Source organism: Centroberyx affinis, unplaced genomic scaffold, assembly GCF_046629955.1.
Source record: "Centroberyx affinis isolate AG114_WGS23_722 - 3 ecotype Tasmania unplaced genomic scaffold, CSIRO-AGI_Caff_v1 ptg001768l_1, whole genome shotgun sequence".
Lineage (NCBI taxonomy): Eukaryota > Metazoa > Chordata > Actinopteri > Beryciformes > Berycidae > Centroberyx > Centroberyx affinis.
Genome location: NW_027280163.1, coordinates 71412 through 91413, shown reverse-complemented (window position 1 = coordinate 91413; position 20002 = coordinate 71412). Strand labels below are relative to the sequence as shown.

The following is a 20002-nucleotide window of genomic DNA, read 5'->3' as shown; positions in this document are numbered from 1 at the left end:
TCAGGAGAGAACTGTAGTTTCAGATTTTGATGTGCTGACCCTCATCCCGAACTGCTCCAGTGCACATTGGAGATCACAGTGCGAAGAAGCCAAAAGTATAACATCATCCACAAACAGCAGCGATGCCACCTTTATACTACCGAACTGGACACTCTCGATCCACCCCAGGTGACTTAGCACAATCGCCCGGGGTTCCCAGTTCATCTACTATCCTCGCTTTGCTTGATAACAGCTTTCACCACTTCTTTCTCATGACATATTAATTCTGCTAGTGCTACCATTTGTTTTCTTTTCTAATGAGGTGTGTCTGTGCTAAGACCAAGGCCTCCATGACCCTGTTGCACTTGATCTATGCTACCCCTTTGTCCAAGTGGTGATTCGGCTCACTGAACTACTTCTTTATGGGTCTTTTTACACCCAGTTGCAAGATTAGGCATTGCATATCTCACTGCTGTGTCGTTAGACCCAGCTAGTGTCAACCTCAATCTTACTTTTCACATTTGAATTCCTTTGTTAGACTAGATTGAGGAAAACCCCCTTCTCATACAGTCTTACACTGCTTAGACACTCCTGTCACTTCCTGTTTAAACCCCTGAATCTGCACTTAATTTGTAAGGTTAGCATTATGCAGTCTTCTTAAACCTCTACAGGCTTCTCTGATATTACCAGAATTGTCTCTTTATCGTTGTTTCTCTGTCTTTTGTCTGATATTTTCCCCTTTACTAGATGCTTCTTGATTTGCATGGTTTTGCTTTCATCATAGGCCATTTTAGGTTATCATTCAACTTAGGAAGCAGCCTTTTTGCACAGGATGCTGTTGTACTCATAGTTATCATTTTGTCCACATATGCCCTGATGGGTGGGAGGCAGATCCCTCCCTGCTGCCCTTCCCCTACCCACCACCCAGTGTGATGCCCTAAAAATTGCCTCCATTTCCATAGTGAATGCTAGAGGGGAGACTGTTCCCGCTGCCATGACACCAAGTTCCAGTCGTCGCCATGCTGTGGGAAAGTCTAATCTTGTGCAGCTTGCAGGCTTTGGCAGTGGACTGTAAGAGCTCAGTCTCAGGAATGCATACTTTTCCCAATCATCTAAGAAATTTATACAAGGCTCTACTTTTCTTTCCTACAGCACCGTCACTTCAGCAAGAAGAGGCACACAGGTTATGGAAAGACACCTGTCACAGGATGGCTGTGATTTAAACATAAGGAGTACAGTTATTTCGCTAGCTAATAAACTTGTTTGACAGTGAGTCTTGATATTTGTTGTTGCATATCAAAGTGCCTAACCTAATTACAGATTATATAATGTCAATCCAGTGACAATCAGTCAGAAGCCCTGCTGGTTTGTTGGCATTGTGAACACAAGGCTGTGTCTCTCTGCAGTGGATGGTTTCCATGGGAATGCAATTGGGATGGTTGCCAAAAATGTATTTCATTCTTCTGGTATTTTCCTCGGCATATCCTTTCTTAAATGTGGAATCAGATGCCATTGATGTGGAAATGGCCATACTTGCAGAAGTAAACATTATGCCTCTATAATTCATTTTAATCCTTACTCCACTCTGACAATAAGACTGCGTTGCACAATGTATTTACTGGGAAAGTTTACGCTCATTAAAAACCCATACTCCATTCCCAGAGATAGTGGATTGATGAAGTCCACTGTTCCTCTGCTGGTCTGGGAGCAGATCCCACCACAACTTTCTGTAATCTGTCTCCTTTCTCCTCTGCTTTCCAACTGAGTGACAAATAAAAAAAAAACAATATGTATGTATGTATACGTATATATGTGTGTGTTTGTGTATTGATTTTATATATAAAAGCTGATTTAAAACTGTTGCATGGAGCCAGTGATCGCTGTGGATGAAAGAGGCTCTTCAGTAGGATATGGAGCAGCTGTTAGTTAATCTGCACTGCCTTTGAAATGTTTTTCTCCTTTCTCCTTTTGCAGGAAGCCAAAGGTTAACTCTGCTGTCATTGCCATGCAGACCAGCCAAGCCGCCCTCCTCCTCTTGGGCTGTTGTGTCTACTGTTGCCATGGTGACTCCCGTGCAGCTCCCAGGGTGCATCTGTCTTACAAAGGTGAGCTGTAGTTTGTATTTTGTTTCCCGCTGAGTTCATTTGGTAGATATTCTCAGCCACTCTTGAAAGATTTAGCATTTAAACAAGTCTATTTCAAAAGGATTAAATAAGGCGCTTTAAACCCCTGTAAAGGCTACATATATCTTTGTTCAAAGAGAGAAAGATGTGTAGCTTAGCTTAATTGCTTTCTATAACTACGTCTAAAGCGATAATGGGCCAGACGTCTGTGAGTTCAAGCCTAAATTATGACAATTTTCCAACTGCAATTTTCCCCAACACTAGCCTCACTTCATGCACTCAGTGTTAAATACCCTTTAATCTTTCCATTTTTGACTTCAGGTGAAAGATTAATGGATACTCTGAGAGTTAACCTCTGAGTAACATGTTTTCTTCTACAAAGGAGTATCAATTTAATGTTGAAATGTTGTGTTTAAGCAGAATTATACAATAATTTTGGACTTTCAAAAAAAGTCCAGCTTTATGGAGGGAAACAGAGATTCAGGAATGGAGAGCTTACGAATCGGAAAGGACAAAATTCACTTTATTTCATTTGTGTGAGTCTATTGAGATGAGCGAGTTTTGGAGTACAAGCAGCCACAATTCAGAAATCTGAAACAAAGAGAGGTGTAAATCTCAAATGGACATGTGTGTGTTTGTGAGCGAGCGGGGCAGAGATAGATGTGTGAGAGAGAAAGAGAGGTGACAGCGGGTGGGCTGACTCAGGTTATTGTGTGCGTAGATGACAGCGAAACACATTCCTCTTCTGAGAAAGAGGATAGGGCAATGGTGTAACTGCAGTAAAAATAGCTCGCCATGGTTGCTGTGTTTATCTCAGCAAACGCGCAGGGAAGCCCCCCAAAGAATGTAGCGAGGGCTTCGCTCCAGCAGCCTCATGTGGCGAATGTGGCGCAGGCCCTGGACCGCCAACCTGGAAACTCTACCTTCAGTTTTTACTGCTTCACTATGATTACTACATGTGTGGCAAGTCAGCCAAAACACAGGCAGGAGCTATTATTGCCAACTATTCAGAAGCATCATAAGCTATTAAAACACATTATTACAGATACTGGAAACGTTGGAAGAGTCCTCCTGAGGCTTAGAATACCAGTGTGAGGGGGTAAAACTGCTTATGTTCAGTATCCACTTAATAGTTCATCCTGTCTCTTGTAACCATGATGCAATTTTCCTGCCTGGCCCTTGTCTTTCTGCACGTCATTCTCTATTTCCTCATCCTCAGTTGATGATCCTCTAGCCAGGCTGCGTCACCAGCTCGGCTACTCTCCCAGAGCCATCGTTTGAATAAGACGCTATTAGTTGCATCAACAATGACATTTTGGTGTAAATGCAAAAAACTAAACTGGGACACAGGTTATGGGAAAGGTTTCGGAAAAGGTTGACATAGCCCTGTGTGGAAAGCCAAATACCCAGGAATCAGCGTCATGCTTCAACTTGATACAACTATAAGGCCCAAACATGGGAAAGGGGGAGCTGTTTGGACACTTTTCTGAGAACTAGCCTACACTGTGCTTTGTTTATGTGTCACTCACTGAGCAATGGATTATCCTTGCCAGTTAAAGTGCTGGTTCTTATAAATTGTACAATTAATTAGGGCTGATTTATGCATCTGACCATATTTGCGATGGCACAGTGAACATGAATGTGATAATTTAAAGTATGCATTGATTAAGTTAATCTAATCAACCGTTTTCACATCATTTACATGGAGTGCTATTCATTTGCCAAATAGTTCACAAGGTAACGTTCTATTCTGGTCATCAAGACTATGTGAAAAATCCATACGACAACTGTGGTGCAACAGGGCCAAGAAGTCCTTGATTAGTTTGTTTTTTCCTTGAGAATATATGCAGAATCCAAGCCAAATGAGCTTCTTGCGTGGCCCCATCGAGTACAAAGCCAGCCGCTGATGGGCTCTATGACAGTACAGTGGAAAACAGGGAAGTCCCTGTAGATCTGGAGACTGGGCAACCCGCCAACACTGGCAACCAGCCACTAATCCAGCCTAAAGTAACTGTTGTGCCCGAAACTCAAAGGCGAGGACAGACAAAGCCGAGACCAACCTGTTGAGGCTACACTTTGAGTTCTGCTCTTTGGGTCAAGAGACGGAGGTCAGAGAGCAGGTGAAGGTAGCTGAGTGCGAGCCGACTTCCTCGTTGGTGATGATCGTGACAGTAACACTCCCAGCAGGTGTTGCCATGTGGAGTCGTGCTGACAGGGAATGTGTGCTGATAACCATCCCAGGATCCTATTCCGGGGGTACAAAGGGAAAAAGTTTTTCAGCAGATGGGTACTGCAGATGAACTCGGACCTGCTCCAATATTAATTAGCATTTTAAATAAAACGTGTTTTGCTTGTTTTGTGTGTTGATATAGTCCAGAGCCATCCAGAAACCCATTTTTCTTTCTACTCTACATCCATTTTCACTGAGTGCTGCGGCTCTTTTGATTGTATGACTTGTTTGTGATTTAAACCCCACACTGGCAGACATTTTCACTCCACCCTCCTTGGAGAAACATTGATGCTTACTTCCTCTGACTTGCCACATTCTACATTGTTTCAAGTGCTGAGGCCCACATGCTTCACTAATGTTTCACTAAACAGTGCCAAGCAGCTCTTGCAATTTGGTTGATAATTGACACTAAACCTCTCCATGCAGCTTCATTATTCCAATTCTTTACATTATGACAATACATGGCAGCAGTAATGACATATTTCCATGCTATTCCATGCTTTTTAATATTATCTAAAAATGCAGATACAAAACAGGGGCTGTGCCAGGCAGGTCAGCTGGCATCCTGTTTGGACCGTGGAGAAGGTGGTCAGGGTCAGTCACCTCCTGTCCATCCTGCAGACACACCTCATCCTCCTGGTGTTCCAACACCACCTCGTACTTCCCGGACGGGCACACGTTCCCAGAAACATACTGAAAAAACCTTTCATTTGCTTTAACAATAAGCAGTTTGTCATCAGATGTCGTTGGGTAGTTCGTTCTAGTTTTAGTCACATCTTTGTCTCAGCGGACAGGGTGGTTTTTGTAGACTCAGTTCAGTTGAGAACACTTCGGACTCACAAAAAAGTGGATTAGAAAAAATCTGCCATATTTTGTGTCGCACTAACAAATGTTGATTCAAGGCTATCTGGTTGATTTGTGCCCAGGCAGGCTGACACACACAAACAGTATCAGGGTGTATTTGCAATCAAAATATAATCAATCAAAATACACTGATGTAATGAGCCTCCCCCAAAACTCCCTCTAATTCTGGTCTGACAGGGATAAGGAACAGAACACATTGTTTCAGTATAGTGTTATAGCTAAAAATATCCATGACCTCAGTAACTTCATAACTTCTAATTGACGTAATTCCATTTTTGTTTTTTGAACCGTTTTAAGGCCCATGTTGATATACTACAGAGCAGAATGAAACTAGTCACTGAACAGAGATTTCTGTGCTTGTTGCTTTGGCAGCACTGGCTGAAAACAATTAAAAGCGGATTAAGATGCTACATGATGAGTAGGATCATCTGGAGATGGACTTAAGGAGAAGCACACTGTTTTGCTTTATTGCGTTTTGGAAAGCTTTCTTTTGCAGGCTTAAAATCTTCTCATTCTCATCTTCACATTCATTTTGTTCCCATGTTATGTTACAAGTTACAGGTTTCTGTGTGAATCACAGTGGCCTCTTGTACTTACTGCGGTTGTTAACTCAATGCAGATTCTGTCCACAATTTGGAAAATCCTGGATTACTGTCCACTACTGTACCTCCGTTCAGTCCCTTAAAGGTAGGAAGGACAAATGAGATGCATTTCTCGTTCTGTCCATGTCAGTCTGAAGGATAAAGGGAAGAGAGAGGTTAGGCTTTTTAACATTCTCAAACTGCTCTGCCCACTGGACCAGACCCGAAGAAGCCTTTCACCAGCTACCTGACTGACCTCACTCGAAAGTGATGTCCCTGCTGGGCACAAATCAACCAGATAGTCTTGAATCGACATTTGTTAGTGGGGCACAAAATATGCCTGATGTTTTCTACTCCACTTTGTTGTGAATCAGAAGTGCTCTCAACTGAACTGACTCTACAAAAGCCACCCTGTCCGCTGGGATGGAGATGTGACTAAGATTAGAACGAACTACCCAATGATATCTGATGACAAACTGCTTATAGCAAAAGCAAATGAAAGGCTCTCAGTGTATTTTTGCAGTATGTGTCTGGGAACGTGTGCCCGTCCGGGAAGTGCAAGGTGGTGTTGGAACACCAGGAGGATGAGGTGTGTCTGCAGGATGGACAGGAGGTGACTAACCCTGACCACCATCTCCACGGTCCAGGAGTGAGGTCAGTCAGGTAGCTGGTCAGCTCAGAGAAGCCTGGTGTTGATCTCCTATAGGAAGCCACCAGCCCCAAAGACTGCCTCTTTTGGTCTTGGGTCTCAGACAGGCTTAGATTGCGGCCTGATTTTCTCCACCAGGGGGCGCACCTGCCCGCAAGCCAAGTGGTATCCCAGATGCCATACCTGTCTTCGTAGGAAGTCTGCCAGTAGCCCTGGGTTAAATCCAGTGTTGAAGAAAATGGAGTAGTGCCTAACCAGTGTAGAAGTTTGTCAACCCTGGGCATTGGATAGGCATCAAACCATATTGTGCTGTCAGGCTTAAGCATGATGGCTCTGCAGTCACTCAGGGACACTTATATTATGCTATTACTCATTTCCAGCATCGCCTTCAATAGAGGGCTTTCAGGTGATGTAACACACCCTCTGGCAGCCATAATGGAGGTCTGCAGCTCTTGGGCAGCAATAGCAGGGAAACAGCTGATTACGTTTCTACTTGGTCGTCTCAACAGAATTGAATAGACATAGTTAATTTCTGTGCTGTGTTTGATCATTGATTGCTGCTACATCTAATTGCTTTTAGACTATTCACTTTTACTTATGTTGAACTGACCTACACCCACAATACAACAATCTTTTTCAGGTATCTCTTTTTTTCTAGCCTGGTTGTTATATTTAGGTATTATTTGAGCTCACCCAGTGGTCTTCAGTGGACCTCCATGATGGCGCCAGATGTAAATGCTAGGAGATTTGATGCAACTGCAAAGCCGTTGCATCGTTAATAATGTTTTTCATCGTGCTCAGGCAAATGCAATAAAATAGGCACCACTACCCATGGGGAAGTTTTGATGTGGTTCAGTATGAGGTTAATGCCTTTTGTTAGGAGTGAAAAACACATCAGGAAAGCTCTGTTGCAACATGGCCACCTCTGCTCTCTGGCCTGGTGAGACATGGTCATCACAAAGCATCTGGAGTTGAACTAACTCATCTTTCTCGAGACAGAAAATTACCTCGGTCCAGGTCCTGCTTAAGGTTTGGATTTTTGGACCTCACTAAAAATTTGGGTCTGGCTACAGTCCTGCATGTATGAATCAGTGTATCACTAAGAAATACTTTCTCATTTTCTGGGAACCAAGGTGAAACTGAAAAAAAACAGTGTTGTTTGTTCCCTTAAAAATACCAGGTTCCTTTTCAATTAAATTAAGGCCAACATATACCTTGTATGTTCTGTAAAGGTGCTGTGTGAAATCAGTCCGATTTACTCAATAAATAAGCTGAAACTGGACTGCCAAAGGAAGCATTGTTTGTTCCCATGGTATTACCAGGTTCTTACCATATCCCCTCTAATTGGCTATTTCCTTTTTCATCCAATTCAGACAACTTGTGCTACACATTATTCAGTAAAACATTCCAAATAACTTGCTAAGAAAGCATTACAGTGTACAGAGTAAGTATGGTGGAACTGGACTGTAAAAGGAACACACATATAACTGATTATTGTCTTTTCCATACAACAAACGTGTATCATTTATTTTCTCCAGTGTTACCAAGTAAAGCATTAAAGTTAGTGTGGATGGAAACTGAGCTGCAAACAGAAGCAACATTTGATTGTATGAAACTACAAAAAATCAAGAGCCAACAGAACATATATACAGAATGACTGAAATGTGCAATGAGTTTATACAAAATATAGTGTATGCTTTTAGTATTATGATACATGAGTGCATTGTTGATATGGATTAGGAGACTGAGGCATTTGATGATTTTTGATGATTTGCTTTCGTCATTATCAGACAAATGTTAACAAACTTCTGTTTGATGTAGCGAACTGAAATAACCTGAAATTACTCAGTTCTGTCAGATCTGACTGGTGTCTTGTCAGCTATTTGTGGAAATTCATGTCGTTTAACACAGTATTTTAGTACAAAATCTCAGTGATACTCAATGTCAATAATGTTACTTCTGTTGAGTTCATGTTGCTCCTTTTTGTTTTTGAATCTGAAATGCACCCAAACATCTACCTTGATATTGCTGGCACTTTAATGGCACCACCATTATCATTGACAGACATACAGTAGTTTGTTTAGATTTCTGGAAGTTGTATTGAAATGATTGCTAGAGTGCCCTCTTAATGAAAGTGAAAAATGAAACCTGCTCTGCTGTAAATACATCAGAGGACTATGGGATCTATCAAATGACAAAGCGCTACTCACACAGCTCTATCTACCGCTAAAGCCTGACAGTCAGATGAGTATCATTACACTCAGAGAATGCTCCATGACGTTAAATGTTGGATGTCTCAGAGCATTCTCCAATTAAACAAGGATAACGCAGAGATTGTTTATGGTTTATGGATCCCTCAGGTCCTCAAGTCAGGGGCCTCTGGTGGCACTGAGGTCTCGGTTAAGACTAAGGGTAATGGGGCTTTTTGCTGTGGCAGCACCAAGACTGGAATAGCCTTCCCCAAGGATCAGTCAAAATCAGTTGAAATTTTTTAAAACCCGTTTTAAAGCCTATTTTTATTCATTGGCTTTTCACTGACATTTTTTTTATGCTCTATTGCTCTTAATTTGTGCTTTTAACCATGCTCTTATTTCCCTTACGTCTTAAGTTTGCTGCTGGTGTTCCTTGCTCTGCCTCCTTTTTCCCTGTTTTGTAAAGCACTTTGGCACACACTGGTTTTGTGTTTTTAAAGTGCTATATAGATAAAGTTGACCTGACATGACTACTCGGTGTTGCTTCTGCCTATCCAGATCTGTCTCCATGACGCAGATGAGTTAGCACGTAGACAAGGCCATCTTGTGGTTACTGTAGCTGCCATTGCCACAGTGCAGAAATAGCCCAGAATGGCCAGATTCGTCCTGGCTTTTCGGGCCAGTAGGTGTGTCCATCCCACCCTCGCTCAGACGTAGTTGATTTTCAGGATAATGCCACTTGGAATGGGATGAGAGAGGTCCTGAGAATAGAAACCGTGCATACAGAGCGGACGGTATGCCAGGCACTTGGCAGAGCAGTGACGTTTGGGATTCTACTGATTATTTGTGGATCGTCATACAGCTGCACCTCAGACAGACAGACGGTGACACTTCGCCACCTAGTTAGACCCCCAGAACAGCAACTCTGTCAGAAACACATCGACCTGCATGAGTACATGCAAATATACACACATACACAGGTGCATAGCTATCCACAAAGATGATTTCCTTTTCCATGCAACTCAGACAACGTGTGCTATACATGTGCAAAGGGAGGAAGTGAAACATAGCAATTTACTCAGTAAGAAAGCAGAAAATGAAATGTAAGCAACATTTAATTCTGTGGTCTGAGTTAGTTCTTGCGACATCATTTCCCAATGCAATATCGACTTTTGTGCCATATATTTAATGACAAATGTACCCTACATGTTGTGAAATAAACATTACATGACACACATTAAGTATGGGGAAATACACAGATCTGCATAGACTCTTATTGAAGATTGCATGATCACAAGTGTACAGACAGTTCAAGGATTTATTTGAATGGATGTCAGGTTGATGGATACTGTGTTTCTTATTAGGAGGTTAAGGAGTGTTTTAGCAAAACCTTTGTCCATCTGACTTTCTTTGTTGCTTTCAACTCAGTGATACAGGCATTAGGCAAAGACTGTCAGTATCTGTAGTCATGACAGTAAAGACAACAATGAAGGGATTGAAGTTAAATAAAAACTCTCCATTGGGTATTGCCAAAAACCTTTTCCCACAACCCTGGGAAGTGTTCCACCCTATGACTCTTGTAGTTAATGCTAGTTCTCCTTCAGTCAGTTTAGGAGATATAAGTCATGCATTATGATTTAAAGCTACATTATGATAAAATATTCTCCCATTCATTCATTCCCCTATTCCAGCTCGACCAATGAAACCAAGGAAATCTTCTCGGCACACAGGAGGTGTGTGTTTTACGTTTTAGATTAAGGATGAGAATTAAGCTGCGATTGTGGCCTATTTTGGATTGTAGTAGGTGCCGCTCCACATGATTGTTTTCTGCCTCCGCCTTCAGCTGTCCAGAAAAAAAATATTTTGAAAGTCTTCAAACAAAAAATTAAAGTGATGAGTAGCGCAATAAAACAAGAATAAATATTCGTGCTGCCTTTACTCAGTGGAAAGATCTCAAGGAGTGGGAAAGCAACAGTTGCTATAGCACCACCATTAGGGCAGTTGGCCCCAAACTCAAGTTTTGGACTGGAATAGACCACTCTGCAAAGTTTTGTGCATTTCCGTTCATGGGAAGGCAGTTTTAATAAAAAAAAAAAAGAAAGAAAGAAGAAGAAAAAAAAATGCCATAGGCCCGGCCGCCTAGCAATTAGATTCTGAGGATTTGCTTGAGCGATCTCAACAGGTATCAGACTTGAGGTAGTAGGTGCAGTGTAAAGGTCATGACCTCTACCTCTCCAGACAGCTGTGGATGTACCAGAGCTCATCACTGGAGTCCTATGACAATTAGACACACAGGGCATAGTGACAATTACAATGTATATAGTTTGGTGATTGCTAGTTTTAAACGCGATGACCATAAATTACTATTAAACAAACAGGACAAAAATTGGTACAAAGTTGCCTGGCTCAAAGACATTTCCCTTTGTTTCTCCAGCTGTTTCTGTAGATTATGTCATTATAAAGCAAAGAAGAAGGATTAATCAAAATCGGATGCAAAAGCTACTGAACAGTTACGTTAAGTGCAGGTTTAAAGTTTGCAGCTATTTTACTGATTTGAACTTTGTTAAGTTCCGGTCGGCATTTGGGAAGGATGTAGTGTTGTACCTCATGAGATCAAAGTGTCGCTGACATGAGACTAATGTCAGTAATTTATAGATTTGGTGTGTGGGTTTGCTAACCCTCCGGCCACCACCCCATTCTCTCTGGCTCTCTGTGCAACATACTCATAGGGCGATGTTGTCACCACGTCCTCGTAACCTGGAGATTTATAGCTAAAGTCAACAAGGCTTGTTCTCCACCCCACCCCCGCCCCCACCCCACCGACCCCCATGTAATAACTGTCACACAACTGGTGCAAATGTCACATGGCAAGGGAACATTACAACATTTTCTTGTACACTGTGGCTGCTTCGCTCTTCTCCCTCCTCGCTTCCCAATGGTGGGATGACCTTTGAACTTCCCTGGCTGTCACTCCCAGTCATGTATCACAGACTGAAAAACCATTTCTTCAACAAGTATCTCACATCACCCTCTTTTTTCCATCAAATCCCCTTCTCTTCCCTTCTCTCTCTTCACTTCATTCTTACCTAATGGTTCTATCATCAGATTAAGTTTTTAAGTAGAGCACTAAGGCTCTGACCTTTGTACTCCTTAGTATTGGTCTCTTGTAATTTGGTGATATAAGAATTTAAGCTTATTCGACCGGTGTGAATGACAGCTAAATGCCTAAAATGTAAACGTAAAACAAGGATTTGTTGCCCCCTACTGCTAGTGAAGTCACAGAACAACCAATCTAATTTATCAATCAATTAAACACTTTTAATTTAAACAACCCCGCTGTCAGATGATAATATTGTATCTCCGAAAATTCAGGTTTTCAAGTATTATTTTCAAAATGACAGCCATGTGTTTTTAAGTCATAGGCTACAATGGGTTCTCAATGGGTTTCTTTGGCCTTTCTACATGTTTTTTCCATGTCTTTCTTTCCATCGTTCCAGAGTTGATAGAGACGAAGACGGCAAGGCCATTCTCCTTCTCCTTCAACACCAGCGACTACCGAATCCTCCACATGGACCAAGACCAGGGGAGGCTCTACCTGGGCAGCCGGGAGTACCTGGTGGCTTTGGACATGCACAACATCAACAAAGAGCCGCTCATAGTAATAACAATTACACTTATGTCAAAGGAGTTTGGACCATTTATTGCAAATGGTAATACAGTTGTATTCGGCGGAGAGGCATCTTGAGGATGCTCCCCAATGAATCCAAGCAGCATGCGAGAGATTCTGCGGGGACCAGACATAATTCAGAGATAGCTTGCACAATACATGCAATAGCAGGAGGAGGTTGGGGAGGTGGAGGGAGTTTTGCAGCAACCAGGTCTATAGCAGCAATGGCATGAGTGAGAGTGCGAGCTGTCAGATTATAAAGACCGCCTCATTGAGTTGTTTGAATGTGATCGGCGATTAAGAGTCAGCTGATACTGATCAGCTGGAGTGTTGTTTGGATAGGACAGCTGATAGCCGATCAGCTGACTGTGCACGACTTCAGTGTTCTGCCTGAACTAACGCGATGCTCCATTCTTGCCATCACAAAACTGCAAATTCCTGAAGGGACTGGCTAACAAACAAAGAATTGTAATAATAACCTTGAGCCAGTAGGCTGAACATCAATCTCCAACTGAATTATGAGAATGATCCATTACTAGACGCCTCACTTTGCAACTATCCCACCCTTTTCGTTTCACTGTTGACCTTCCAAAACAAATAAAATAATGTCTACAGGTTTATGAGAATCTTTGAGGCTACTTGAAAGTTCAGTACAAATTAAGAACAGTATTTTGTCCTTGTGTACATCAGATCCATTGGCCAGCTACTGTCCAGAGGAAAGGAGAGTGCCAAATGACTGGAAAGGGAGGAAAGGTCGGTTGAACCCTTCCATCCTCATAGAAATGATCAAAGCTCTCTATTAAACACTAAAGTATATTCTGTGCCAGTACTGTAGACTGTAGTGTATTGAGTTTCACACCCTTTTCATCCAGGGAGAATGTGCCAACTTTGTGCGTCTGATTGAACCCTGGAACAGGACTCATCTGTACACCTGTGGCACAGGAGCCTACAAACCCATCTGCACCTTCATCAATAGAGGATGGAGAGCTGAGGTGCACAGACACACACACACACACACACACACACACACACACACACACAGAGTATTTATATTTCTAACGCTTAGAGCCTTCTGTGCTCAGACTAATATGTTTTTTGGTGTCTGGCAGCCCTACTTGGAAAAAGCTGTAAGCACGTATCCACCGATAAGTCTTTGCTCACTGCGACTTTTACACATTTCCATGACAGCTGGATAAAATAAGGCCTTTTGTCTGTGTCCAGGAATATCTGTTCAGGCTGGTGCCAGGTTATGTGGATTCTGGGAAAGGCAAATGTTCCTATGATCCTCGACAAGCCAACGCTGCAGCTCTGATCAGTGAGTCCACACTTGTCACTTCTAATGCACAATGCAGTCTAATGTAAGAATAAATCCGTAAGGATAGGTACACCATTACTTAGCTTGCCGCATGGGCTTTATCCCATTTGTAACACAAAATGCAAGGTTGGAATGGAAAATTTTGATATTTGAGTAAAGACGGTGGTATGACAAAGTATTTGAAAGCTGTGAATTACTTTTGAAATGATTGTTACTACAGTTGTGAATAGGAAGTTGTATCCTCTCCAGTGCCGCTCACTGTTCTCTCTGTGGATGTGACCCAGATGGGAACCTGTATGCAGGCGTCCATGTTGACTTCATGGGAACAGACGCTGCCATCTTCAGGACCCTGGGGGACAGACCGGCAGTCCGGACCGAGCAGTACGACTCCCGCTGGCTCAATGGTGTGACTCGCGCACAGACTCACACCGCTCTTCCTCGTTCTCTCTGTCATTATATGTTTCTTCATCATGTATGCTTCCCTCTGTCCAGAGCCAGTGTTTGTGAAGATCCGGAAGATCCCGGACAGTTCGCAGAAGAACGACGACAAGCTGTACTTCTTCTTCCGAGAAAAGAGCCTGGATGCAGCGGGGGGAAGCACTCCCATCGTGTTGTCCAGGGTGGGCCGAGTCTGCCTGGTGAGAATGTTTCACTGCTGTAACCAGTTGCCATGCAGCACTATGATTAAACCCTATGAACTCTGCAAATGACAGCAGTAATGGAGTATAAGTGATGACCAAGCTGCAGTGTTGAATAACCTCTGTGACATTATTGTCCACCAGAATGACGATGGCGGACAAAGGTCATTAGTCAACAAATGGACAACCTTCTTGAAGGCCCGCTTGGTGTGTTCAGTGATCGGGAGCGATGGGGTCGAAACACATTTTGATGAACTGAGTAAGTCCTAAAGGATATGTACTGAAACTGAAAATTCATTCAGTTATGGCTGGATTTTTACATATAAACCTTGCATAAGGCAGCTTTGAATTCAGCACACTGAATGCAACATCCTACTGATCAACAGGTGTAACACAAGGAGATATTGGACATGACAACCGTCATTGCCAGGAATCAGACAATGTCTCATTATTTAACTTGACACTCAAGACTCATTCATTCAGCACCACATACAGACTAGCTGAACTCCCACCCTTCCATTCATTCGTCTACTTCCCTGCAGTCTGCTATTCACTTACTTCTACTTCTAGTGCTCTTATATCTATTCACACACACTCTCTCTCTTTTCAGCTCAACTCAGACTATATATATTAAATTAATGTAATTTCAGTTTCATTTGAACTATTGTGTTAACAGCGCAATGTGAAACTGTAATGTTTTTTTTAAATACCTGCAGGGGATGTTTTCATTCAGCCAACACAAGATGAGCGCAATCCAGTCGTGTATGCGGTTTTCTCCACTGCCGGGTAAATAGAAATGTCAGTTCCAAAATATTTTACCCTTTATTCCTGTGTCTTTCCTTGTGACAATCAGTCTGAACCTTTCTTGTTTCTCCTATAGGTCTGTGTTCAAAGGCTCAGCTGTCTGTGTGTACTCCATGGCTGACATTCGAAATGTCTTTAATGGTCCCTTCTCACACAAGCATGGACACAACTATCAGTGGACGCCCTACACTGGCAGGATCCCGTACCCTCGCCCAGGAACGGTTAGCACAGTTACACTGCTTGCGTTTCTCTCAATAGAGGCTTTGGAGTTGTGTCACATATCTCTTACCAACCACATCTGGGACCATCATGGAAGTGCACTGGATAATTGTCTGTCTGCAAATAATGGCCAAATATGTAACAACAGGGCCAAAATGTCCAAGGTCAAGGTCCATGCAGTAATGTTATAGTGTACTGTAAGTAGAAGTGAATAGTTTGATAAAGTACATTTGTTTCCAAATTTAGGTTTATATATTAGGTTTATATATTGTAACACAGGAAACTGTCAGGTCTTTAGCAGTAGTCTCTACTCCAACGCAGTTGTAACTTAAGAAGACTCAGTTAACTTGAACACTTGAAACTTGGTTTTTGGGTCTGTTAGTACTGCTGTTGGTTCAAAGAGCTAAGTTTTTCCAAACCAAATATAAGGTTTTCAGGAAAGAAGATTTTTTTTATTTAACTTTTATTTAACTAGGTCAGTCCTGTTGAGATTTAGAATCTCTTTTCAAGGGAGACCTGGTCAAGAAAGCAGCATCAAAACAAACAGAAAGCATACATGTACAAAGTCAGAATACAGTCAAACTCGCATAAGAGAAAGGGTAAAACAAAATACAGTAAAGTAAAATATTTTGTACTCCAAAAGACACTAGCCCAATAAACCAGCAGGTTCACAGGGCCAAAGCCTATTTATATCTGGACTAAACATATCAAAGACAGCTCCTTACTGCCTCAAGATCTCTCATTAACAGTTTAAACTCACCAAGAGAGACCAGCTCTTTAAATCATCAGTTTAAATTTGCCAAGAGAGACCAGCTCTTTCAGCTTCATATCATTTTATAGCAGTTTCCATGACAACGGAGGAAAATACATAAAGTCACTTTTGCTTAATTCAGTTCTGACCTTGGGGACAGAGAACAGAAACAAATCCTGTGACCATAAACAGTAATTTCCACCAGGTTTTTAGAGATATAAGAGCACAAATTGTTAGGAAACAGATCCAGAAAGGCCGTATAGCTAAAAATGTACTGATGAATGAATATAGGAGTGGACAGGGCAGGCCAGGCCAACCTATTTCCATTTGAAAACCAAGTAATTTTACAGCAACAGAATGTTTCTTTAATGGGTTTCATGGACAATTAAAAGACATGACAGCAAAAAAGCAGTGAAATGCTGTCTCCATGTTTAGTTGCTTCCAACGTGTGTAAATCCTTGTTGTGCCTGCACAGTGTCCAGGAGGAACGTTCACCCCGGGCCTCCACTCCACCAAGGAGTTCTCGGACGAGGCGGTGAACTTTGTGAGGGCCCACCCCCTGATGTACCACCCCGTTTACCCCATACACAAACGCCCTCTGGTGCTGTCCACCGGGCTGGACTACCGCTTCACTTCCATTGTGGTGGACCAGGTGGATGCCGTGGATGGGAGATACGAGGTGCTCTTCCTGGGCACAGGTCAGTCGCTAGCTTCATGCCACAACCATTCAAAGGGATCTGAGATGGGGGGACTGACAAGTACCAGCAAGTGATGTGGAATACAGAAACATGGCCATTTAACTAACGCATACATACAGTGAAGAGCAGATATACACACTGTAGGCACACTGAATGAAGTCTGAATCATTTGTTAAAGATTGTTAAAACCCGCACACTGTTACCTGCTTTATGTACCTCTGAAGCCAAGATTAAAGAAAACCCCTCTATTTCAGATCGTGGAACAGTCCAAAAGGTCATAGTGCTTCCTAAAGACACCAGCAGCACAGAGCAGCTCATCTTGGAGGAGGTGGAAGTGTTCAGGGTAATGATGTCAGATTTTCATCTACTTTATTTGACTGTTTCAAATGTAAGGAGACAATCTCCTCAATCATTTCATTTTCCTCATTATGGTGTTTGTTCTCGCAGACTCCAGTTCCTATAAAAACTATGAAGATATCTTCCAAAAGGGTAAGCCTCATAATACCTTGAGACCATTTTATGAAATACTTCTTTTGATTTTTTCAGTGGAAAACAATAGATTTCATTATTGTAGCATTTGAGTGACCAGTCCCTGAACTCATGATCAGATGAATTACACAGTTTTTTGCTATTAAATTCTTGGCTGCTAATAGTTCTCTGTTGCCTTTGTTGTGGCCTGCAGCAACAGCTGTATGTGTCTTCAGACAGAGGCCTCACCCAGGTCTCCCTGCATAGATGTGCCGTCTATGGTAAAGCCTGTTCAGACTGCTGCCTGGCCAGAGACCCTTACTGCGCCTGGGACGGCGAGAACTGCGCCCCCTTCACCCCCTCCACAAAGAGGTGAGAGGTCAAACCCTGGACAGCCTGCTCTAACATCGGCTGTGTTCCAATCCAGCAGTCATTCAACATTCTATACACTTTAGGGTTTTAATAACTTATGTGTTATATGTGTCCAATTCTATGAGACTGTGTCGCATTCTCTTTGCCAGTGCAATGGACTATACTGTAACTGTCATGATCTTTATTTCAGGCGGAGTAGAAGACAGGACATCAAACATGGAGACCCACTGCGTCAGTGTCGAGGTTTCAATGCTAAAGGTACTGTGGCTGCCATCACATGGACTAGAGAACTGATTCACATATTTAATGACTGCCTTGTGTTTCTGCCCAGTGTTGAGCTACACACTTCATTAGTCCAACATCTGATGTACAGTAAAGTGATGGATTTCTTCACACACTGGGTTTTGTTTTCGCTGCTATCGTTCCTGAAATCACAACAAAGTAGTAATTTGTAAAACCTCAACTTGATGTAGATACAGTCATAGTTCCACATCGGGTTCACATCACCTGCTGGTTAGGCTGATGTATTGCAGGCTGGAACACTCATGGTGAATTTAATTCATTTGAAGTGGCCTAAAAATATGAATGGTGATGTCATTCTTCAAAATGAATTTAATCTTAAAAGAAAATTGATAGGTTTATGACTGAATCTGCGATTGCTATATTCCAGGTGTGTAAGACACAGTTACGCTACTTCATATGAGCATACACAGTTTTATTCAGTCTTTTCAGACATTTTTATAAATCAGCAATAAGTGAAAAATTATCCTAAAACCATATTAAAGATTAAATACATTTTTGTAAATGAGGTCCCTGGTGTCTGTGACTCTGACCAACCACCCTTCTCCCTCTGGTCTGTCCGCCTGTAGAGAAGCGTCTAGGCCAGACGGTCCAGTTTGGGGTGGAGGGCAGCAGTGTTTTTCTGGAGTGCCAGCCCAGATCTCCACAAGCATCCATCAAGTGGCTGTTTCAGAAGGACGGCAGGAGGAAAGTGGTGAGGAGAGCGAGTCCAAGTGACTGGATCTTACTTTGGTTGACTAGATCAGAATGACCTCCTATTGGTCATACTGTAATTAATGCAACAACAAGGGGGAATGTTACATCCCTGTCTATTTCAAGGGAATTGGGTAGGGATGTAATCATCAGACTAATCAAGAAATATTTTGTTCAGCTTAATATTATAGTAATCATATACCAATCCAGCCTCTGACCTTTGTCACGTCATCCACATCCCTCTCTGTCCCAATCTTTCTTGTCTCTATCAAATAAAAGTAAAAATGTTAGGAATGTGAAAATATGAACACCTTACATACATATTTAAAGTACAATATATTCCCCTGGTCAAGCTTACCCGGGACCAAGAGGTGCTGAAGACGGGCCACGGGATCCTGCTGAAGTGGCTGACCCAGGCGGACGCCGGGCTGTACCACTGCCTGGCCACCGAGAACAACTTCAAGCACACCGTGGCCCGGGTGGCGCTCCGCATCCTGGACAGGGAGATCGTGGAGGCCCTCACCTCCCACGACGCGCCGCCCGCCGACGAGGACCAGAGCCAGCAGCGCCAGCAGCCCCCTCCGCCCCCGCCCCCGCCGCACGCGCTCCCTCCGCACTTCTCCTCCCAGCCGGAGATCCGCCTCATTAACCAGTACTGCCAGTCCTACTGGCAGCAGCTCAACCCCAACCTCACAACCAAACGCACCAGCCGGCGGCACGCGGAGGGCCGGGCCGACCACTAGACACGCCCTCGTCTTCCCTCGGCGTGGGTCTGGCGTGTTCCCTCGCTCTGAATGTCACGCGCTTTCAGACGACAGTTTGGTCCAAACCTTAAAGGAAAAATCCACCCTCAGATCCACCGTTAGATATCATCAGTGTGTGATGTTCAGTGTATTCTAGGAGTTATTTTGTGATGACGTGTTGTAATTTACTGTTTTTGGTGTAGCCACTTTCCCTCGAGCTGCCTCCTGTACTTCTACTTCAGTTAGTGATTTCCTACGCTTCCCAGAATGCCTTTCAACAACAAGGCTTTCATTTAGCTGTGGGGTTTACATGTAGGTGATAGGTCGCTATCACTATTGTCTTTCAAGTGAGTGGAGAGAGAACGATGCCGCGCTCGGTTGTTCCAGTTATAAAAAAACTTTGAAGAGGACGTTGTATTTGACATGCTACTGGTGACAGATCCGCAAACATGCAAGCTGTACTGTTTTGCATTCTGGTCTATTAAGCTACTGTCAGTAGCTTCTTCTACAATGGATTTCTCCCTGTGTGACTGTTGAACATTGGTGCAAAATGGTGAGTCTGGAGAGAAGCCCTTGCTGTTTGATTCTGACCGACTGACACTGAAACATTTTCTGCTGTCAAACTCCATTGTAGCTGCTGGAAATATCTTAACGTGATGTCACACTGTCTACATTTGGCCAAGGGAATAAGAAAAATTCACCACCAAACAACAAAA

The 20002-nt window shown here is 42.9% G+C and overlaps 1 protein-coding gene across 1 annotated transcript in view; it reads left to right on the top strand.

The window, feature by feature from the left end:
* LOC139652155 (semaphorin-3F-like) overlaps positions 1-20002 on the top strand; it is a 32757-nt gene extending 12755 nt beyond the window's left edge. Inside the window, exons 2-18 of the mRNA XM_071529128.1 lie at positions 1954-2084; positions 12116-12276; positions 12976-13038; positions 13158-13277; positions 13507-13600; positions 13885-14004; positions 14093-14238; positions 14383-14497; positions 14955-15024; positions 15119-15263; positions 16488-16710; positions 16965-17053; positions 17158-17199; positions 17393-17550; positions 17741-17808; positions 18420-18544; positions 18897-20002. Coding sequence (XP_071385229.1) covers positions 1985-2084; positions 12116-12276; positions 12976-13038; positions 13158-13277; positions 13507-13600; positions 13885-14004; positions 14093-14238; positions 14383-14497; positions 14955-15024; positions 15119-15263; positions 16488-16710; positions 16965-17053; positions 17158-17199; positions 17393-17550; positions 17741-17808; positions 18420-18544; positions 18897-19286 — 2229 coding nt within the window. The 5' untranslated portion in view covers positions 1954-1984 and the 3' untranslated portion in view covers positions 19287-20002. The remainder of the gene's footprint in view (positions 1-1953; positions 2085-12115; positions 12277-12975; positions 13039-13157; positions 13278-13506; positions 13601-13884; positions 14005-14092; positions 14239-14382; positions 14498-14954; positions 15025-15118; positions 15264-16487; positions 16711-16964; positions 17054-17157; positions 17200-17392; positions 17551-17740; positions 17809-18419; positions 18545-18896) is intronic.